General features: G+C 38.5%; 1 protein-coding gene across 4 annotated transcripts in view; it reads left to right on the plus strand.

The window, feature by feature from the left end:
• Window positions 1–20,094, plus strand: part of CDON (cell adhesion associated, oncogene regulated) — a 116,372-nt gene extending 96,278 nt beyond the window's left edge. For all 4 annotated transcript variants that reach the window (XM_080982331.1, XM_080982330.1, XM_080982333.1 and 1 more), the window contains 6 exons: window positions 3,737–3,859; window positions 5,125–5,352; window positions 6,185–6,471; window positions 9,588–9,667; window positions 15,121–15,374; window positions 15,892–20,094. In XM_080982331.1, coding sequence (XP_080838457.1) covers window positions 3,737–3,859; window positions 5,125–5,352; window positions 6,185–6,471; window positions 9,588–9,667; window positions 15,121–15,374; window positions 15,892–16,055 — 1,136 coding nt within the window. In that variant the 3' untranslated portion in view covers window positions 16,056–20,094. The remainder of the gene's footprint in view (window positions 1–3,736; window positions 3,860–5,124; window positions 5,353–6,184; window positions 6,472–9,587; window positions 9,668–15,120; window positions 15,375–15,891) is intronic.
• The last annotated feature ends 49 nt before the right edge of the window (window positions 20,095–20,143 follow it).

Here is a 20,143-nt window from a genome sequence, read left to right on the forward strand (position 1 = left end):
GTTGTTAACTTTTAGGTTACAAATTTGAGATAAGCTGCAAAATTTTCTATACTGCAATTGTTCTTTTATTTAATTCAAGTTAATAAATGTGCTTGAAGCTGGAAAAGAACTGGCTTCTCAGATTTAGTCTCATAACACTAATATATAAGCAACTGATTTTATTGGATGGATTTTGGTCCATTTGTAGGTCTTAATTTTTATGAGCTGTAGAGTGGGAAAGTATATAAACCAATTACATTCGTTAACGCAGGAACAGGCATTTGGTTGAGCACTGACAACTACAGAATTCTCCTGATAACACCTGTTAGTGCATCTATGAGCTCTTAAAATTATTTTATGTAAGATTAAACCTGTTCTCACAATTGCATAGAATGGCTATGGCTGCCACAAGTTGCCATGCTTGAATCTATTATTATATTAATATTGCTCTACAATGCTACAGGGCTGCTAAACACCTATGTAATGAGTGTAGTTAACTGAGAGGTTAAGCTATTACCTTGGAAGAAGTTCAGTGTTTCACTTGTAGCCTTTCTGGTAGACAGAATTTGTGTTTATAAATGTTTAAGTGAGCTCCGCTGTGCTGTGAAATTTGCTTGTTCCTGATTTTCAGGTTTATGCATTCTGAAATCTTAATGGAAGCCTGAAACCACTAGCAGCTGCTCTGCTGTGCCAAAGCTTGAACAGAAATTTGCACAGTGGTAGAAATGTTATACATCAAACTCTTCTTTACTACATTATATAGCCACAACTACTTATTGATTTAAATATTCAAATTAGCCTTAGTTATGTAGGAAAATATAGAGAGGGGAATCTCTTGTGCATGCATTTTGGATCACTGCAGCTGCATTGTATTTTTCTTTTTCTTTTTTTGTACCTTTCATAAGTAAATTTCAACACAGGATTTTCAATTCCAAACAGTAGTAAAGTTTTTGCAATGGTTGTGACTTCATTAGTAGCCCGAGGTTTCATTTCATGATCAGTCTTGTCTTTCTGAGATTGTCTCAAAACTTTGATGCCTTTTCTGTATATGTTGCCACGTGCTAGCTTGATTTTATTTTTAAAGTTCCTGATGTTTGCATTTGGTTCTTCATTATGTAGTCAGTAGTTTTTGTCTTTCTGCTTGTTCAACAAAAGCACCACCAAATCTTCTGTTGTCTCCTGTGCTGAAATTTTGCATTCCATACTTGGTTCATGGAAATAGTGTCAAAAACTCAAGGTGAATTCAGATAACAGTTGCTTACATTTTCCTTGCTTCAATATATGGGAACAGAGTTAAAATATTTGTACTGATTCCAATTCTAGTAAACGTTTGAAGGGAAAATCTAAAGCCTGATGTAATTACTAAAAGGATGCTTGAGGTGTAATGAGAAGATGGAGCTTAGAAAGATTTGAAAAACTGAGTTCCTGGGGAAAAGCTAGTCTGCTGCTTCAGCCTGTATTCATTTTTGAGGATATAAGCTGCAAACATAAATGAACTATGATTTGTTTGAAACAGTCACCTCTAAGGCTCTTCAGCAAAGCAGTTAAACACACAGACTTTCAGATATTGGCAGGCTATATTGTACAACAGTGCTATTCTCTTGTCGGTTCAGTCTTTCAGTAGGGACAATAGTTGTATATGCATGTGATTCACACCTGGAGTGTGATTTTGAGGGGAAGCAGAATTACACTGGCTGGCTCAAGCTCTATGCATTGAAGCAAAGGTGAAAATTAGGTGTCTGTGCGTGTACATGTCTGGAGCCTTCCATGCAGTTGAGATCCGTGATTGATCAATGTTTCAGGTTGTGCCGAAGCATCTGTGCACATAAAGGCCCATTTTCACCTTTGTCGGACTGTATGTGGAGATCAGGGGAAGCACCAACTGAAACGATCCTGCTTTACTTCCACCTTTCTAAGTGGAGCAAAGAAGAGCATTGGGTTATTGTGTAAATAGCACCCCTACTTGGGTGCTGTTGAAATACAGTAGCGTCTTGATACTATTCTTCCCTGTGAAGGCTGTAGCTTATAGATCTGTCTGTGTTCTAGGTGGAAGTAGTCCCAGCAGAAACAGACCACGATGTCGACATTTAAGAAGCATTAGGCATATCTAAACCATCTTAATTATAATATAGTGGGTTCCTCTTTATTAAAACTTGTCATAAGGGTGAGCATACAGACTGAAAGTGATTTATGAGTATGGAGAAAACACCAGGTGGTGTCTAAACGAAAAATTGACTTTCAGCCAGACACAGTAAAATCATTCTCTTAAATGAACTTGTTTGGATTAGAATTTCCAATGCTGAATATCAAAGGCCTTTTTACCTCATATGTTTTCATAGTACATAAAAATTGTCTGCAGCTTGTGCTAGTCATGCTGTTAGTAAACTACTTACGCTTTCCTCAGGTTCTCTGGAGTATGTTCTTAGACTTAAGTATAGAATTGAGTGGCTTCAAGTCTTTTTGTGATGTCTACACTTTTCTGCCTTTAAAAAGATACACGCACCCTAAGGTGGCTAGCAGAACGTTACTCCTTTTATCATATGATTTGTTGTATCAACAGAAGACCTACAGACAAAAGTACAGTTTCTCTTTCTACCAGGCTCCTATCACATGCTTTATTTTTTAAAAAGTCAAGTCTTAATAGCATGGTGGAAAGTGCTGTGGGAAAACCCCACCTTGCACAGCTGAGTCCTTTACTCACTATCAAAATGACAAGCGACACTCAATAATTCTCTAAAAGCAAATTTAATTTCTTACTTGAGCAGGAAAGGTAACATCAAGCGATTAGAAAAGTGATCAGAGGCTGAACCCTTATCTGTTTGCACACAGTTTTTATACTTATAGGTTAGACATGCAAGACTCCCAGTAATACAATCTTGCGTGTGATAGCGCCAGCTTAACTGCATAGACAGATGCTTCAACATTTCAGCTAGCTAGGCATTTTTCTGTTTATTCCATTTAAATGTCATGGCCTAGCATGCTCCTAAAACTTCCCTTTACACACCCTCTTGTGGTTTGCTTTTTCACTGTTCCTCGCTTAAGCTTGCATTTCAGCATGATTACAATGAGAATACATGATTATGGTGTCAGCCTGCAACAAGATGGTGTTAGTCTTGCTTAAGCTATAACAAAGGTGGAGGTGGTTCATGTTACTCTTTGTATCTTATTGTGATTAGTTGTATCAACAGCAAGACCTACAGTCAAAAGTACAGTGTCTCTTTCTACCAGGCTCCTATTGCATTCTTTATTTTTATTTATTTTTTAAGTCAGATCTTAATAGCATGGTGGAAGGTCATCAACAATGGGGCTAGATGAGTCTCTATAGGAAAGACATTCTATGATCATAGCATGTTGTGATCCATGGCTGTCCATGCACACTGCTTTGTATTGGCCAAATTCCAAAGTTTAAAACAACCACTTTCTGCCAAATATTTCTTATTGCAGTTTTATTTACATGTCTGATTCAGACTTTGCCCTTAGGGTTTTATGTTAAATAGATGCTACATTCCATCTTTGAGACGAACATGTTCAGGAAGGTTGTAGACATTTTATTAGTAGTAAATTACATTCTTATATGCATATTTGTGTATGTAAGACTGATTTTGGCCTGCTATCCTAGCTCTTAATTGCAATGGGTCATTTATTTTTTACCTGTTGTCCTCAAATTGTAAGGACAGTTCCTACATTTTTTAGCTCGGTTTATATTTTCCAAATTGTGAAACAAACATGCTACATGTCTGTATGTTTTTCTTTCTAGGCACAAAGCAATGGCACTTGATAAGTCACCTGCAACCTGAAACATCTTATGATATTAAAATGCAGTGCTACAATGAAGGAGGTGAAAGTGACTACAGCAATGTGATGATCTGTGAGACCAAAGGTGAGCAGGAGCTGTTATTTTTCTTCTGTCACTAAACCAATGGCCATATATTTGCTGTTCCCTAATCTTCATACTTGGAACGCGGGTGGCACTGTGGTCCAAACCACAGAGCCTAGGGCTTGCTGATCAGAAGGTCAGCAGTTCGAATCCCTGCAATGGGGTAAGCTCCCATTGTTCGGTTTCAGCTCCCCCCCACCTAGCAGTTCGAAAGCACATCAATGTGCAAGTAGATAAATAGGTACCGCTCCGGCAGGAAGGTAAATGGCGTTTCCATGCGCTGCTCTGGTGTGCCAGAAGCAGCTTAGTCATGCTGGCCACATGACCCGGAAGCTGTCTGCGGACAAACGCCAGCTCCCTCGGCCTATAGAGCGAGATGAGCGCGCAACCCCAGAGTTGTCCGCGACTGGACCTAACGGTCAGGGGTACCTTTACCTTTACCTTTAATCTTCATACTTATGTAAGAATTCATTTCTTTTCAAATATTTTTCACAATATTTCAGATGTTTTAGTTAGTTTCTTGACTTCATGAAAATAAATATTCCATCTCAGCACACTATATGTAATCTAATATGGGCTTTTAGAAATCACATGCTACCATCAAAACCAAACCTCAGTGCTTGAGAGAGCTTCTCATTCAATGCATAAAACTGTGCTATCTTCCCATACTTTATCTCAATCTAATGTTCCTGCTTGTTGTTGCTGTAAACAAAACGACGGCTTCAGTTTCTCGGTTCAGAAAGACACGTAGGATTTATCATCAGCTACCCAATACCCTTGTTGTTCAATAAATAATTTATTTCTTTTAAAGCAAATTATGTTTGAAACTATGATCAGTTTTAAAATATAAAATTTTGGGGTACTAGTAAGGGTAGAAGAAGGATCTTTAATAAATTTTACGCACACCTGTCCCAGAATGTATTGGTATGTGTTCATTTCAAGCCATCCATAAGCATTGATATTTGACAACAAAAATGGGCCCATTATCTTTTTTTGTCAACTACTTTACATTCTGGTAATGTTCATTATTCCTATGTGTGAAAGAAGCTAAAGCAGTGACACATGTGTGGACTTGAGGGTAAACAAATTCCAAAACAAATATATATTATCGAGTAACTTATGATAAAAAATGTTCTACCATCATATTTTATGCCATTTTGAATTGCAGTAGTTGCAGCTCTTGATTGACTTATAGAATTAATAACACGTCTGTAGACTTGCTATTTTAAATGTGTGTTTTATCTTATACTCTCTTCCCTCCACATTAGTGAAGCGCACACCTGGAGCATCAGAATACCCAGTGAAGGACCTTAGCACACCACCAAATTCTCCTGATCGTGGAGTTGGGAGTAATGCTGGTCAACCAAATGGTCCCGTCCGAAGCAGTGACATGTTATACCTGATTGTGGGCTGTGTCCTTGGAGTGATGGTGCTTATTCTGATAGCCTTCATTGCTATGTGCTTGTGGAAGAATCGCCAGCAAATTGCCATGCAGAGTAGGTTAATTCTAATATTCTTCATGTCCTCTGCTGGACCAAACCTAATGAAACAATATTGTTGCCAAGTAACCTAACACCACAACATTTACTATGAATTTCAGTTGCTGTTATGATCACCACTGAGTAACGGAGGGGAACAAATTTGAAAAAGTGCTTTATTCTTCTTATGAAACATAGAGATTAGAGCCTAACTCCGTGCCTTCACTTTCCATTCCAACTTAGTAATAGAAATGTATTCTAGGAGAACTTTATATTTTCACTTTCAAAGGATATTGGTAGAGAAAGTTAATGGCCAACATACATAGTTACAGTCTTCTTTGAAATCTTCAGCTGGGAAAGGGAGATGCTTCCTCTTCCTACACTTTTGGTATTCTAAATGTTCATAAGGTATAGCAATTGTGTCTTGGTCCGGGGAAAATGTGGGATATAAATAAATAAAATAATAATAGCAATTTTACTTGGGTCTTATAACTATAGATCTGACAGAACAATCTATATTGCATTGTTAAGAATAGTGCTGGTGGAATAAAATAAGTGTCTTTATGCCACAAAAGCTGTCAGATTCCCCAAACAGTGGTAAATATGCAAAACATGTAATCTGTGTTAGCCCCTTAATAATCAGTGGTGGTAATCTGCTATCTGAACTCTGTTAGTCAGATTGTAACATGCTTTACAATTTGTAAAGGGCTTAAGGCATTGTAGTGCTAGGGGTGTAAACTCTACCATGAACAGCCAGCTATAAAACATTTTCATCTGTAACCTTTTCAGATAAAAAACATGTTTAAGAGTTGAAGTGTTAAGCATTTTCTCCCAATCCTCACTCTTGCAGAGTATGACCCTCCTGGTTACCTTTACCAACGTGCTGATATCAATGGGCAAATGGTTGAGTACACAACATTACCAGGCACAAGTCGTATCAATGGCAGCATACATGGAAACTTTATCAGTAATGGAAACCATAATAATGGTTGCCTTCACCTCCATCACAAGGTTCCTAATGGAATGAATGGAATCATGAATGGTGCTGTAAATGGAGGAACTGTTGTTTATCCAAGGCACACTAATTCCCTGTCCAGAGCGCACATGGAATATGAACACACCCACCACCTCGGAAATGTAAGTAAGCCCTAGATGTTAGAGGTCTGTTTCTTGAACATAATACGAAATGAAATCTTAGGAAATGGAAAGCATTCAGCACTTAACAAAAATATGTTGAAAATTCCACAACATGGCATGCTTTTTGAATCTTAACTTGCAGGAAGTAACCTCATAGAAGTATGTTACATTAAAATTAATCATTTCAGACCCCTACAAGAGAACTGCACATGTATTTCAAATGACATCTCCATACATCTCAGTTAATTTTATATTTTGAATCTGAATATATGGATTTGTTTGTGAACTCTATCCCCACCCAACCCCCTTTTTTACATAACCCATGAGCTTTTACTGCACTGTTAGGGGTTAGAATCTTCATTTTTAAACAGCATTTTTAACACCCAATATTAATGTTTTGCTAACCTGGTGATTACAGAGAGGCTCAAAAAGGTTGGCTAAAAGATCAAGCATAGCAAATATGCTGTCTTTCAGTTCTCATCATTTCTTGTGACTCTGCCAAGTTTTTCAGAATAAAGATGTTATGCATGCATGTGTGAACCTGATGGGATGAACAAACACCATTGAAAAGTTTTGCGTTAGACTTGGTTGAAGAAAGTTGTGCTTTTAGTGATCTATTTTTATATTATATATGTGCATGTCATCAATGGTGATTTTTTATGTGTGAACCAGCATATAGATAGATAGAGGTAACTTGCATTAGTGTAGTTTCCCATGTACTATTCTGCTTTGTTGGTTTTTTTTGTTCTTGAAGGCTGTCAGCCCAACTTTGATGAAGGTGCTTGGGTGGAATTATTCCTCAGGCATTCTCAGTTTAGCTCTACGTCACAGTAATAATGGCAGTTACACATTGGATACCCTTCCACTCACTTACATTGCTTGGAGATTTTTGTGATCTTATTGGAGACTTTTCACATTCTTCCATTAATTGTGCCAGAACCTTTAGCTTTATGACCAGGCTGTTACTACAGCCCCATTTCAGGTTTAACTTTTAAGCAGTGCACTTTATTACATTACAGTGTGCCAAAACTTTAGGTTAATAAATCAGAAAATCCCTCCTCCTGGTCCTGCTCTGACACACCATAAGTCTATCTGCATTCTGAATGTTTGAGACTTGGGTTGAAATTATTAAGAATGATTGTGATTAGGCCCATGTATTATGAAAAAAATATTCATTTGTTTCCCCAAGGAATTATCTAAATACTAATTTTTTTTTAACACTAGTCCTGCTCAAAACGTTTTGAATATTTTATGGGGAAACAAATAATGTGTTCAATTTTTTTGAGTAAGTATACTTCTGAGGGTAGTGGGGAATATAGGACTAGTGTTTGTTTTTGGTAACTGAACACAAGAGCTTCATTTTAGGGAGAAACAGATTGCTGCTCAAGCAAGAGTTGCCACTTCAGATAACCTTGCCTTATCTTATTTCTTTTTCCAGCACTCTTAAACTCCTAAGTTCTCATTCTTTCTAAAAAGCCAACCCAAACACTGATTTTACAAGTATCAAAACACGATTCTATAAGAATTCTGTAAGTGATGGATATATCCAGACTATGTGAACCTAAACAGAACAATTGTCTATTGTCTATATAGGGGTATTCCAGGGACACAAACCTAAAACAGGTGTTAACCAGTTTTCTTTTAGATGCTTGTCTAAGGCCTGATTCTCACTTTGACATTTACATTCTTAATAAAAATACAGTCATACTTCGGGTTACAGGTTGTGTGTTTTCGGGTTGTGCACCACCCCAAACCCGGAAGTACCGGAACGGTTTATTCCAGGTTTCGGCGCATGCGCAGAAGCACTAAATCGCACTTTGCGCATACACATAAGTTCCGAAACGCGACCCCCTCGTGCGCAGATGCGGCGCTGCGGGTTGCGAACGTGCCTTCCGCACGGATCATGTTCGCAACCCAAGCGTCCACTGTAGTACTTTTAAACTAAATATGAAATCTGTAGTTCAGCATGCATGCCTATAAAATAATCCAAAGCAAAGGCCTTTTCTTATTCACTGGTTTTGTTTATTTCAAAGGGCTGCATACTGACATTTAGAGAGAGACACTCTTCAACTTAATGAGAGCCATGTGTCTGTTGTACTTGCCCCATCCATAATATCAAAGTGAGAATCTGCCTATAATATTCTAATTTGTCCTCTTCATCTTGAAACAACACACCAGGGCTAAATTGGAGTATGAAATTGGAATTTTGTGTGGCTATATAGTACGTTCTTTTAAGGCCCTCGACCTACACAGAGAACCATGATTTACTGGTGAGCAAATTTATTGCGTTGAGCAAATGTGGCAACTTAGAACTAGTGTACAGGAGGAGTTTTGCTTTGGATGTCTTCATAGTCAAATACTGGACAGAAAGATTTGTTCAGTAGAGTTTGAGTCTTGGATGTAAAATGGTCTTTCACAGTCTTGAGTAGTTAAATACAGATTTTTATTGCCACCTGTACTACCTCATTTTCAAATATTCCTCAAACCTGCATCTCCCTTGCATTCAGCAGTGAGGTATGTGTTAATCTTAGCATTTTTATTTGTAAAGGATTCTGCAGCCAAAACCAACAATTCAAAATCCCTCTCACCCCCAAACCCCAAATCACTCTTGGCTGGTGAATTATTGCATCTGTGAAAATAAAGAACATTTCAAAACTGAGTTTGGTGAAACAAGCTGATCTAATCAGATTAATTCCAAGAAAATCAGTCAGATGTATTCATCATACTAGCCACATGTATATCTTGTCTCCACAAGCAGACAAAAGTCTGTATTGGAAAGGAAATTACTTTCATGTCTCATCTGTGTGTGAAGCATTTTCAGTTTTGTCAAATTTGAGTTGGGCACTACAGGCTGAAAACAGAGCCAAGGAAATTACAACATACGTGGGCAAGCTACAGCTGTTAGTTTTTGCTGTGGCATACATGCTGAAAGTTAGGCTTTACAAAACAAATTTTGCAATACTGTGCGCTCTGTCTTTTTGATGAATGCCAAACTTCATTACAAATTAGAATAGAATCTTGTTGTTGTTGTTAAATGTAACAGATGGCATGCTTAAGGGCTTGAATTTATTCTGATTTGTTATTCTCTCCCCATCCCAAACCCCCAATTTATCTAGGGTGGTGGTGTATACACAGCTATGCCTCAGACAGACCCTTCAGAATGCGCGAACTGCCGGAACTGTCGGAACAATAACAGGTAGTAAACCGGGGAAAGGAGAATAAAGTGAGCTTTGGGATTGAGTCTGCTCCAGTTGCTTACTACACCTATGCATTTTAGGGGCTTTCAAATGGAGGTTGCTTTTTATCCCTGATTTTCACATAAAGACTATGCAAGATTTATTTATAAAAGCTGTTACGTTTTATGGAAATGTGCATCCTAAGATGTTGGCACTTTAACAACAGCTTCCTGGGATTTCTTGAATACTTTGAGTCCAGAAACAGGTACCATAGCAGCTGGTAATGCTGCCTCAGGATAAAAATAATCTAATCTTGTGTTCTGTTACCTTGCCATTGCAAATGAATGGGTGAGCTTGCAAATCTTCTAGGTTTATTGTTGTTATCATACCACTGTGATTTCAACATGGGTGTCTTAAACATCCCAAACAAGGGATGAATATCATCACCCAGAGGAGCTTCTCTCTGGATCCTCGTAGCTTAGTTTGTAAGCTAAGCTTCCAAGAGGCATAGTTCTTTTGCCATCCATTCTCTTTTATCTTCCCCATCTACCAGCACCTTCCAGTCTTTTCCCAACTGGAACATCTTTGATTAGCTTGTTCCCTCTATGATATTGAATTGGTATATGATAGCCCAGCAGGTGCACGCTGTTTTCTTCCTTTTATATTGAATTATTACTATGAAGAGGCCCCAAAATAAGTTAAAAGTCCCCAAGCTCTGTACAGCAAAACAGAACACAAGAAATGCGGATTATCTGCTCAATTTGTATGTTCCAGTTGCAAAATGGGAGTACTGGATTGACAGTTTTGAAGTATGGCAGGTGTTTTAACAGACCTCTTATCCTTGTAGTGAGGATGGGGCATGCAGTTAGGTAATGAGCTAAGTGCCTCCAAAAATACAGGATCTGCATCTTGCCGCGAGGTATCTCTGAACCCTTCTCCTGAGACTTCAGATCAATGGCAGGCTAAACACCACACCCAAAAATGTAGCATCAAGCAAGAGAATTTCCAGTTTCCACAGATGCACAAATATGTCATTTCACATAACGTTTATAAGAGTCAACAGGAGAAATGACGCTGTCCAAGAACCAGCCACAAGGTTGGGTGTGGCTCACTGCTTAGCACTGGATACATTTGGCTACTTTGGAGTCCTGAAAAACAGTTCCATCTTCAAATATATAGTATCTAGTTGCTACAAAAGTCATCCATCGACACAGAAAAATGCTCTTAGGAAGCACAATGACAGGAAAGAACAGCTGTTACAAGCTCATCATTTTTAGGCTGAAAGTTTCATGCTGCAACAGATAATTTCATTATTCTAAAAGAAGCTAACTGCATGTGCACATCAAGAGAAACTGGGTGATTGGATAGAGCTAGTAATAAAGATAATCCAAGCAGAGGTTATATTGGGTATAATATTATCATTGTTAAATGTTTCCACTTTACTCTTTTGTAAAAGGTGCCAATCCCCCCCCCCCCAAGTTTCTTAAGTGACCACGGCAATAACTAGTCGGCGAATCAGAGCGCCATGTATGCTGCCAAACATCTCTGCACATGCACCTGAATTCTTTGGCTTTCCCATTTCAACTCCAACTCCCTTAGGTGCACCAGAGGCTGCTCTAGTGAGACTATCAGATTTCAAGAGTGACTCTTCGGGGTCCATGGTGGCAGGAGTGAGAAGTCACAGCTTGTGGGGGGAAGGTTCAGTCAACATCTCTTTAGTCTTACCCTTGATTTTTGCAACTTTCCATTAGCAAACATTGCACACCGTAGTCAGCGAGAAACCACTGTCTGTCTGCAGGGGACACGTGGAATGCCCTGGTTGATTACCAGGGTTAATTTGGTCTTATTTTGCACACAGCTGACCCTTTTGGGCCCTTAGATCAAACAAACTCAACATTTGAGGATCAATGCTAATGTTTTCCTGGTCAGACTGTTTTAAATACACCTGGGGTAATAGTTCTCTTTTACAGAAGATAAAAAGCACTCCTTGTGTTGGCTGTATATTTTGAGCTTAGTGGCTTGTGGAGTAAGGGGAAAACCCTCATGCAAACATTTTTAAGTTTGTTCATTCCAGAATATAGCCAGTTTCTTGCCCTTCAGTGTAAAACAAGCGGAAATTAAATGGCTTAGTCAGGAGCCATTCTTAATTCCTTTGCTGTCAACTTAAGTAAGCACAGCTTCTAAAATAGATGATTATACCGTAGAACTGTGTAGCAGTTCTGTGGTGTCAGTTTTTCTTAGTATTGAGTGTGGTGCAGTCATCCCAGTCTTCTCTAATCAAAGACTGATGTAACTATGATTCCAGGATTGCACAATCTCTACTTATAGTTGCCTGTGTTTTGAGTCAGTCACGTATTTATGTGTTTATTACTTTAGATGCGCAAAGCAAATAATGTTTTATTTTAAAGAAAAAGTTATCCCCCAGCATTCAAGCCATTCTGTGTTGCAAATTTTAAAGCAAATGTACTATACTTTCAAATAGAATCAGACAAAAATGTAGTAGTAGATCTATGCTGACTATCAAAAGTCGGATTTTACAGGTCTTCTGTTAAAAATACACAAGGAGAGTTAATTCCATGATTATGGTTAGACCACAGTGTGCGCATCAGCATTTGCCTCTGCTGTCTGCATTTGTGTCTTTTTGGGAATCTCTGTGATTCTTGCAATAGGATATGGGAAGGATCCGATTGCTCAGGTAGAGCTGAGGTTGCAATTGTTTTGATATGCACATTTAAATATACATTTGGAAACCAGCACTTTGACCTATACTATTGGAAGAGCAAAGGCTCCTAAACAGAGGTTCTTAGTTGTTGCCTTACAGATGTGGAACTCCCTTCTAGATTTCCATTGAAGTCTTAGCCTGGATACCTTCCAGAAGTATTTTTAGGCTAGGTTTATACGTGCAGCAGAATTTATAAAATCTCCTAACCCACAAGGCATCTCACAACTGTAAATCAAAACATAACAACTTACCAATAATAGAACTGTTAAAAATATACAGCAACAGGTTTGAATTACTCAAATGAAGCAAAAAATGTGGCAGAACAAAGTCTTTTCAATTCGCATAAATGGCATTAAAGAAGGGACCAGTTGACTCTCCCAAAGACCGTTCCAGAGTCTAGACATTGCAGCCAAGTATTCCGTATCCTGCTGGACCTATGATGGCAGTGAGATGCGGAGCATGGCCTCTAAGAACATAGAAACATGAGTCTATAGGTATCATTGTTATATGATCCCCATATTGGTTTAAAAGCCTTGCCAGGAATAGAACCCTTAGCTGCTAATGAGGGAGGTTGTAGCCGAGCATTCAAAAACATCTTTCCACCTGTAGTCTGATGTGATGCAGTCCATTTTACTGCCTCATTCTAGGACAGACATAACCTTCCCTGTTCTGGCTGGCTTTTAAAGCTCAGACATAAAGAGGTATATTGTGACTTCTGTATGTAAATTGTGTAAATGCAGCATCAGGTTTTTTTACTTGGTAGAGTTGTGCTGTGTCTTAGCTGAAAATGACAGTGCTTAAGCATCCTAATGGCGTATACAATGGAATAAATAATCCTCTAGCTGGTAAATGTAGGAGATGCAAATGTATATTTGGGGTAACTCTCAGGGTCTCAAGATGTGGGCTACGACCTTCCTGGGGGATTGTGAAATAGTCGTGGGAAAGTTATGCCACAAGAACTTCATGGAATAATCCAGCAGTGCTGGAAGACATAGACAGACGCTGGCTGGTAACTTGTGCAAGCAGCAGCTGAGTTCCTTGTCTTGGCAGAAAATATAGATATGGAGAAAGGGCAATAGCACTCCTGCTAAGGTCTTGAATATCCATTTGTTCAAGTGCATAGGTTCTCACACGGCACAGAAAGATATATGCTGCTCTGTGCTACATTGTCTAGACACTCTTCCACTATGCACAAGGTTAAGGGAGCCTGAAATTTTTAAAAAAAATTAAGAGGATGGCTTGTTAACTTGAGACACATTTTAAATATCCTGCAAATAAGAATCTTGCAGCTTGTGTTGTATTTGTCCATATGAGTGTTCCATTTGTGAAATGAATCTTCTCTCTCTCCATTCACATTCCTCCTCTGAATCCACCTTTTCTGTGAATCCTGTGCCCTAACTTCTTAATCTTGATCACAAGCCACAGGTCTCTGTGTATTTCCATCTGCTCACATTCATCCCCTTTAGCTCTGTTGTCTCTCATCATGACGAAATTTAGATTGTAAGCTACTTGCAGCAGGCGACTTTTGGGTTTCTTCTGTAAAGTGCAAAGCACGTCGTTGGCACTGTATAAATAACAAAGCATTTCTAATTATGATTCTGCTTCTGTGGCTAAAGAAAGTTCCACATAATAAGCTTTCCGTCTGTAAAGCTAAATATTATGTAGCTTTAGGATGTATTTTGACAGCCATTGTGAATAAGTGGTGTGGTTGCCAAGGAATAATTTAAGACAGAGCTTCATGTTAATCATCTTCTTCCTAGGAGATAATTATGGAGAGCTAGCAAACCATAGTCAATGAAAAGTGAATGAATTCAAAGAAAGTATATGCCAGCAGTTCCTCTACTTGGTGGAAGAATGCTTTCTATGTTTTATTTCAAGTTCTCATAAAAAACCCTGTAACAAGAAAAGGTTTAATTTAAATCACTGTAAACATGTATATATATGAGAGGATGAAGTGCAGTGTCAAAATATTTTTGCTACTTCTATCATAGTTTTGGAGAATATTCTTAATTGTTCACATGCTTTGTGTCCCAGATTTTCAGTTCATATGCCTGTCTTAAATAGATATGGGTGTGCTTTGGTTTCTCATTTGTTTAGTTACAAATAATATAGTTAAGTACTTGTTAGCATATATCTTGAAAGTTGAAAAAGCAAGTTGATAACCACCTCAGTGTCCTTAGAAGCTGGTTCTCCAGCTGCAAACATTTATAGCACTGGCAGTTTCCCAACACTTTGGATTAGCTCTGGGCATGTCTACAAAGGATTTTAGCTGTAAGATGCCTTTTTTTGTTGTTCAAAGGCTAAGTAGATTCCGCTATAAGGAATTGACTTCCTTCCCTGCTTGACTAGTCTTTCACAATCCAGAATGAGAAAGAATTATCAAAGATTCTTTCTGGGAAGGCTTAGAAAGCATGTTCTCACTTTCTAAGTTTACAATGCTGAAGAATCCAATATTGAATGTAATCACTCTATCAGCAGCACTTTAACAGAGGTCAAGTTACCAATTGAAAGAGCAAACTGATATTGAAGTTCTTTTTCTTATATTTCCAAAAAAATACCCCATTTAAAAATGTGTAAGAGAGCACTTAGTGGGAGCTGGCTTTAAAAAAAAAAACACCTCTATTTTGTACAACTGGGTAATGAAACATTGTTTATTTCATTTATGAATCACTTTATAAGGTTCATCACAAAGTGATTTACAGTATACTTCATAGTGAGCCATTTTCCATGAATGTGTTTGAATTTTTCTAGGTGCTTCACTAAAACCAGTGGCACTTTTGGAAGCAACCCTGCAGCTGTGATGCCCATCGTAGCACCTTATCAGCAGGACAGTTTAGAAATGAAACCATTGAATCATATGATGGTTGCAATGTGCTTAGCGTCCACAACCCCCGGATGCAACGCTGAGGCAGAGGAAGACGGCAAGGAGAAAGTGGATCCCCCATCTCCCCGGGACTCCTGTGACCAAGAAAATGTGAATCCACTCAGTACAGATTGTATAGAAGGTACGCCAGCATTTTGGGAATTGTGGAAATATATAGCTGCCTCCGAGGCAGTTGCTTTTTATTTATAATCAGAGCAATTTAGCACAGAAACCAAACTCAGACTGAGATTAAATACTTAAGCTTCTTGTGGTTCCCTGTGCATGTTACGGAATTTGGTGCTGTGGTGCTTAAACTGCGGGCTTCTTTTTCTTTTTCAAAAATGGATTTCATCCAGTACTCTCCTTGGATTATTTGTGGTGACTAAATTGTTTTAAACACTGTGCTAATTTATTTAAATCTCTGCCAAGACCACCTTCGGCTGTGATCTTGTGTTTCAGCAACTAAGATTAATCAAACTAGCTACTTAGGATAGAAGAGCTGCAGGACAGCGGGGGAGGGAGGAATGTTGATGATTCATCAAATAGTAGTCTTGTTTCCCAGCCTGTTGGAGCTTGTATGAAGCCTCTTGATAAATTTGATGGTTGTTGAAGTTGCTAATAGACAACTAGATAATAATAGCCGCGTTTTGAATTTGCAGATCACAGTGCACATTTGGAAACATCAGATCACATGTTGAGCTGGAGCCCCCTTATTCTCCAGCCTCTTTCAAAAGACTGTAATGAAAAGACAGAAGGGATTTCAAATGGCGTTACGTTGGACGGTTTGGGGAGTCTTCGACAGCTCCAAGTACAAGAGACTTAAGGAACTGACCTCCTTCCCCTCCCCACTTAAAGCCAGTAACTGCACAGCAGAGTCGCTGAAAGAGACTTACAACAGGATGTTAATTATAAAAGATGCTATTTATTTTTTGGTGTAGTGTCCTATGAATGTATGTTTTTAAGAAAGCCTTTTGCCTTTTCATTTTATTTATGTCTTGAGAAATTCCTTCCCATCCCTTCCAGCACAACACCATTGTGATTATCTGAAGGTATGTTGTCATTACAGGAAACATACTAAAATGTTTTCCACGGACATTGGAAGAATACAGCTTCATTATAGTGCAAACATTTAGGAGAAGTACTTATTGGATTGGTTCAGATCCAAGTTGATCTTTGGTTTATAATTTACAATTTGGTGATATAACTCCACAGGATGGTTCAGTGCAAATGAAAACAGAATGAACTGTTGGCTATGGAAATTTAAATTGTTACAGCATATTAATGAACTGTTGCCACCTAACTCTAAAACACCCTAAAGTGGAAAAACATGGAACTTGCAGTGGAAGTCTCGTTCTCAGTCAGTGCTAGCGAAAACTTGTTAGAAAATGGCAGGACTGAAGAGAGGCTCATTTAAGTGAATGTAGTAGTTGAGGTGTGAAGTTCTTGCCATACTCGTTCCAGATAGTGAAAGGCACAACATGGGCAACAATTAATGGTTGGCAAACACATTATGTAACCCTTACTGTTGGGTGGAAGAATTGAGCATGGGTATTTCGCACCGGCACCCCTTGTTGCCATTCTAAAGCGTTTTGATTTGTTTCCTGATGTTCCTGTTATGTGTCCTGTGCATCAAGGAGAATGTGCAGGGCACATTTTCCTACTTGGGTTAGGTGAGCTTTTTTGAAAGGCTTTGTAGGATGCTTGGGTTAAAAAAAGCAAGGGGAGAATTTGATGTCAGTGATTTAGGAAAGCAATCAAAATTGTTCTGAATTGGAAATGGCTCCCTCCTATCTCCCCCCCCCCAAAAAAAAGTGTGTTTCTGGAGTTTGCTTTAAGGGTAAATAAGTTCATACACAGTCCACATTAAGAAAAACAGCTTAGAGAGGGAAACACCAGGAGGGAAATGGCCAAAATGGAGGAAGTTGAGAATAGTTGCCCTGGTTAATCCATAGTTAGAACCTTTATAACTATTCACTTTCACAAGATGGAGCACAAGATTGAGGGAGGTTTGGGGACAAAAGTGCTAGTTGTTGGTAGTTAAGTTTAGCAACACATTCTATGAAATAGGTCTTACAGACTCGCCCTTTGCAAGAAGTTTGTCCAGAAAAGGGTTCTGCTTTGGCTGCTTTATAAATACACTGGAGCATTACACAATCAAACTTAGAATGTAAGGCCTCTAGAACATTTTGTTCATTTGGTTTAGCTACCAGCTTCAGACTCAAGTCCTTTGTCTTACACCTTCCCAGGGTTGCCAACTTGAATAAAATATTTGGGGGGGGGGGAGCTTCCCAAAAATTATCGTGATTATTCTGTGTATCTTCATGGAACTTGGATAATAGGGCAGTCAGGGTTGGGGGTGATGCAGAATGTTTAATACCCGTGTTTCACTTCTTTTGGAGTACAAAATAGCTGCTTTGCCCCGCAGCGCCCAACACTATTCAGTGGTTGTGTCAGACTTGCAGCCAAGTTGTACAACACCTGTATATGTAGCTTTAAGAAAGGTGCCTGTGCTTCAGAAATAGCTGAGGGCATAATGTGTACGTCACAAGGCTAGCTGCATATTTCCACCTTCTCCCAGTTTTAACCAGCACAAATAAAACAAACTTACACTTGTAAAACAGCTCCACGAATTGGAGGCACGTAACTCTATATTTGCAGTTGCCCCGTGGCAATATGAATTCATTTTCCTAGCTAGATCCAGGAACTAGAAACGCCCCGTTTGAAGAAGGGGTGAGGGGGGAAATAGAGGAAAGGCCAAATACGCTGAATAGTAATTGCAAGCCCCTTACAGAAGAGCAGAGGTGCTCATAGGTGCAATGTACCATACTGAGTAACATTTGTGTGTGTATTTTGTGTGTGTGTATGCGCGCGATAAAAACAAGCTTTGTATTTTTATATCTGTTGCAGCAATTGTCAAATGCTGTGTGTGTATATAGTGTGTGATTATTTTATATAATATATTATGTATATTATATAATTTTATAAATAAGGCTCCCTAATGAGAATTTGCAGTGCTCATTGGGTTACTGTGCAAGGACCCCTTTCTTTGTAGGAAATTAGAACAAGACTTGATTCAATTTATAATTAGGCCCACAGAACATCTCTGCTGCTCATCTCCAAACTAAACTAACGGCTGGACACTTCTGAGAAATTACTTTTCAAAGCCTTAGAGGGGGAGTGACAACTAGTAAATGAATGTGACCTGGTGGAAGCAAAGTCCCAGCTGGTTTGGAGACAATTATTATATATGCCTTTTCAAAAAGCAAGAATGTCAGAGTACCTTTGATGTGGGAATTTAAGGGATTCTGGCACCTCTGTCATACGAGGCCACTTCAATTCAAAAGAGTTCAGGCAGGTAAGATGAGCCTTTCGATGTGGAACTGAGAAAGTCATACTTGGAGGCTGGGAAAGAGTTTGTAATCTGTTGTAGTAGAATCTCATCAAGGACTGCTTTATTTATATTGTGTGACACTGTTTTAAGTGTTTTTCCTTTTTATTGTATTTTATTTATAAAAGTTATATATTGCCTTTATATTTTAGGGGGATTGTGAGTTTTCCCTCAATCATAGGTGTGTAATTATGAACCTTGCAAAGCATAGACAAGTGGCCAAGTTTCTCTGATCACCTGCTCATTCAGTTCCATATTAGATTCTGACTAGTGACTCCTGGTCAGGAAACAAAGAAAATCTTGTTTTTGCTTGTACTGATGGATAATAATGTGCCTTCCTACTTGGTATCCACTTAAGCTGTCACTGCCTTTTCAAATTCATTAAGCACAATAAATTTGTTGGGACTTTTTAATGGCTCATAAAGCACTTTCATGAGACTTCCAACATCTTGTTTAAAATCTTCAGAATGCTAGCTTCTCAGTGTTTCTAGTTCTCATGGTTTCACAGAGCTTTGGAACCAAATAAGCAAGAAGAAGTCTAAACTCCACATTCATTCTCATGCTTTTAGTGTTTAGCAGATTTTCCCTGAATATTTCTAATATACAAAATTCATGATCAGAATATATTACTGCCGCAGATGAACTGCTGCATGTCTGTCATCAGTAGTTTGGCATCTGTCCTCATGGAAAGATGCAGATTATGTTAAAGCAGAAACAAAATGCACAATTTTGGCTTGAGATAGGTTAGATGTTCTCCTTTTGTTCATCCTTAAGGTCTCTGACTCATTAGAAGGGCTTCTGACTATTTTAAAATGGCAAGAACTGATGCAGCGATATATTATTATACCACAGCTATCCATGTTGTGCATGGCACTAGCAGGTATGTAAGTCCAAGCAAAAAATTGGCAAGTATGTCCCACTGAAATCTGTCCTTCTTACTTCATTATAAGGAGCCAGTGCTGGGAAACCACTTCAGCTTTGACAAGTTTTTTTTGAACAACTTTTTTGATGGCATATGTCCTGCCTATGGAACTGAAGCATTTCCCAACCTGGTGCCCTCTATATGTTGCTGGATTACAATTTCCATAATCCCAAAACATTGGTCATACTGCTAGAGCTGATGGAGTCCCACAACTTCTGAAGTGTACTAGGTTAAGGGATACTGGTCTTAATTATAAAAGGTCTTATCCCCCTCCAATCTCTTAAAAGCAACTTGGTTAAATAAAGTATTGCTGTCTAAGCAGCAAGCGTTCTAATATTTGTAATTCTTGTTCTTTTGCAAATAAATGGTTTTAAAGATGCATGTCTTTTGTATCATATAGAAAAAAATACACTATATTTTCCTTTAAAAGTTGTAATATTCTTTTTTTTTTAAAGAAAATTGTACATATGTTTAAATGATGTAGGTTTGGGCAGGATTTTCCTTGTTTTTAATATTAAAGAGAATGCTGCTGCTTTGGTGTAATAGTTACAATTGCTGTCTGGTGTTTCAGTCTCCAATGTTTAAATCTGAATTCTCCAGA

The sequence above is a fragment of the Podarcis pityusensis genome (genome assembly GCF_964106645.2).
Source record: "Podarcis pityusensis genome assembly, chromosome: 15".
NCBI lineage: Eukaryota > Metazoa > Chordata > Lepidosauria > Squamata > Lacertidae > Podarcis > Podarcis pityusensis.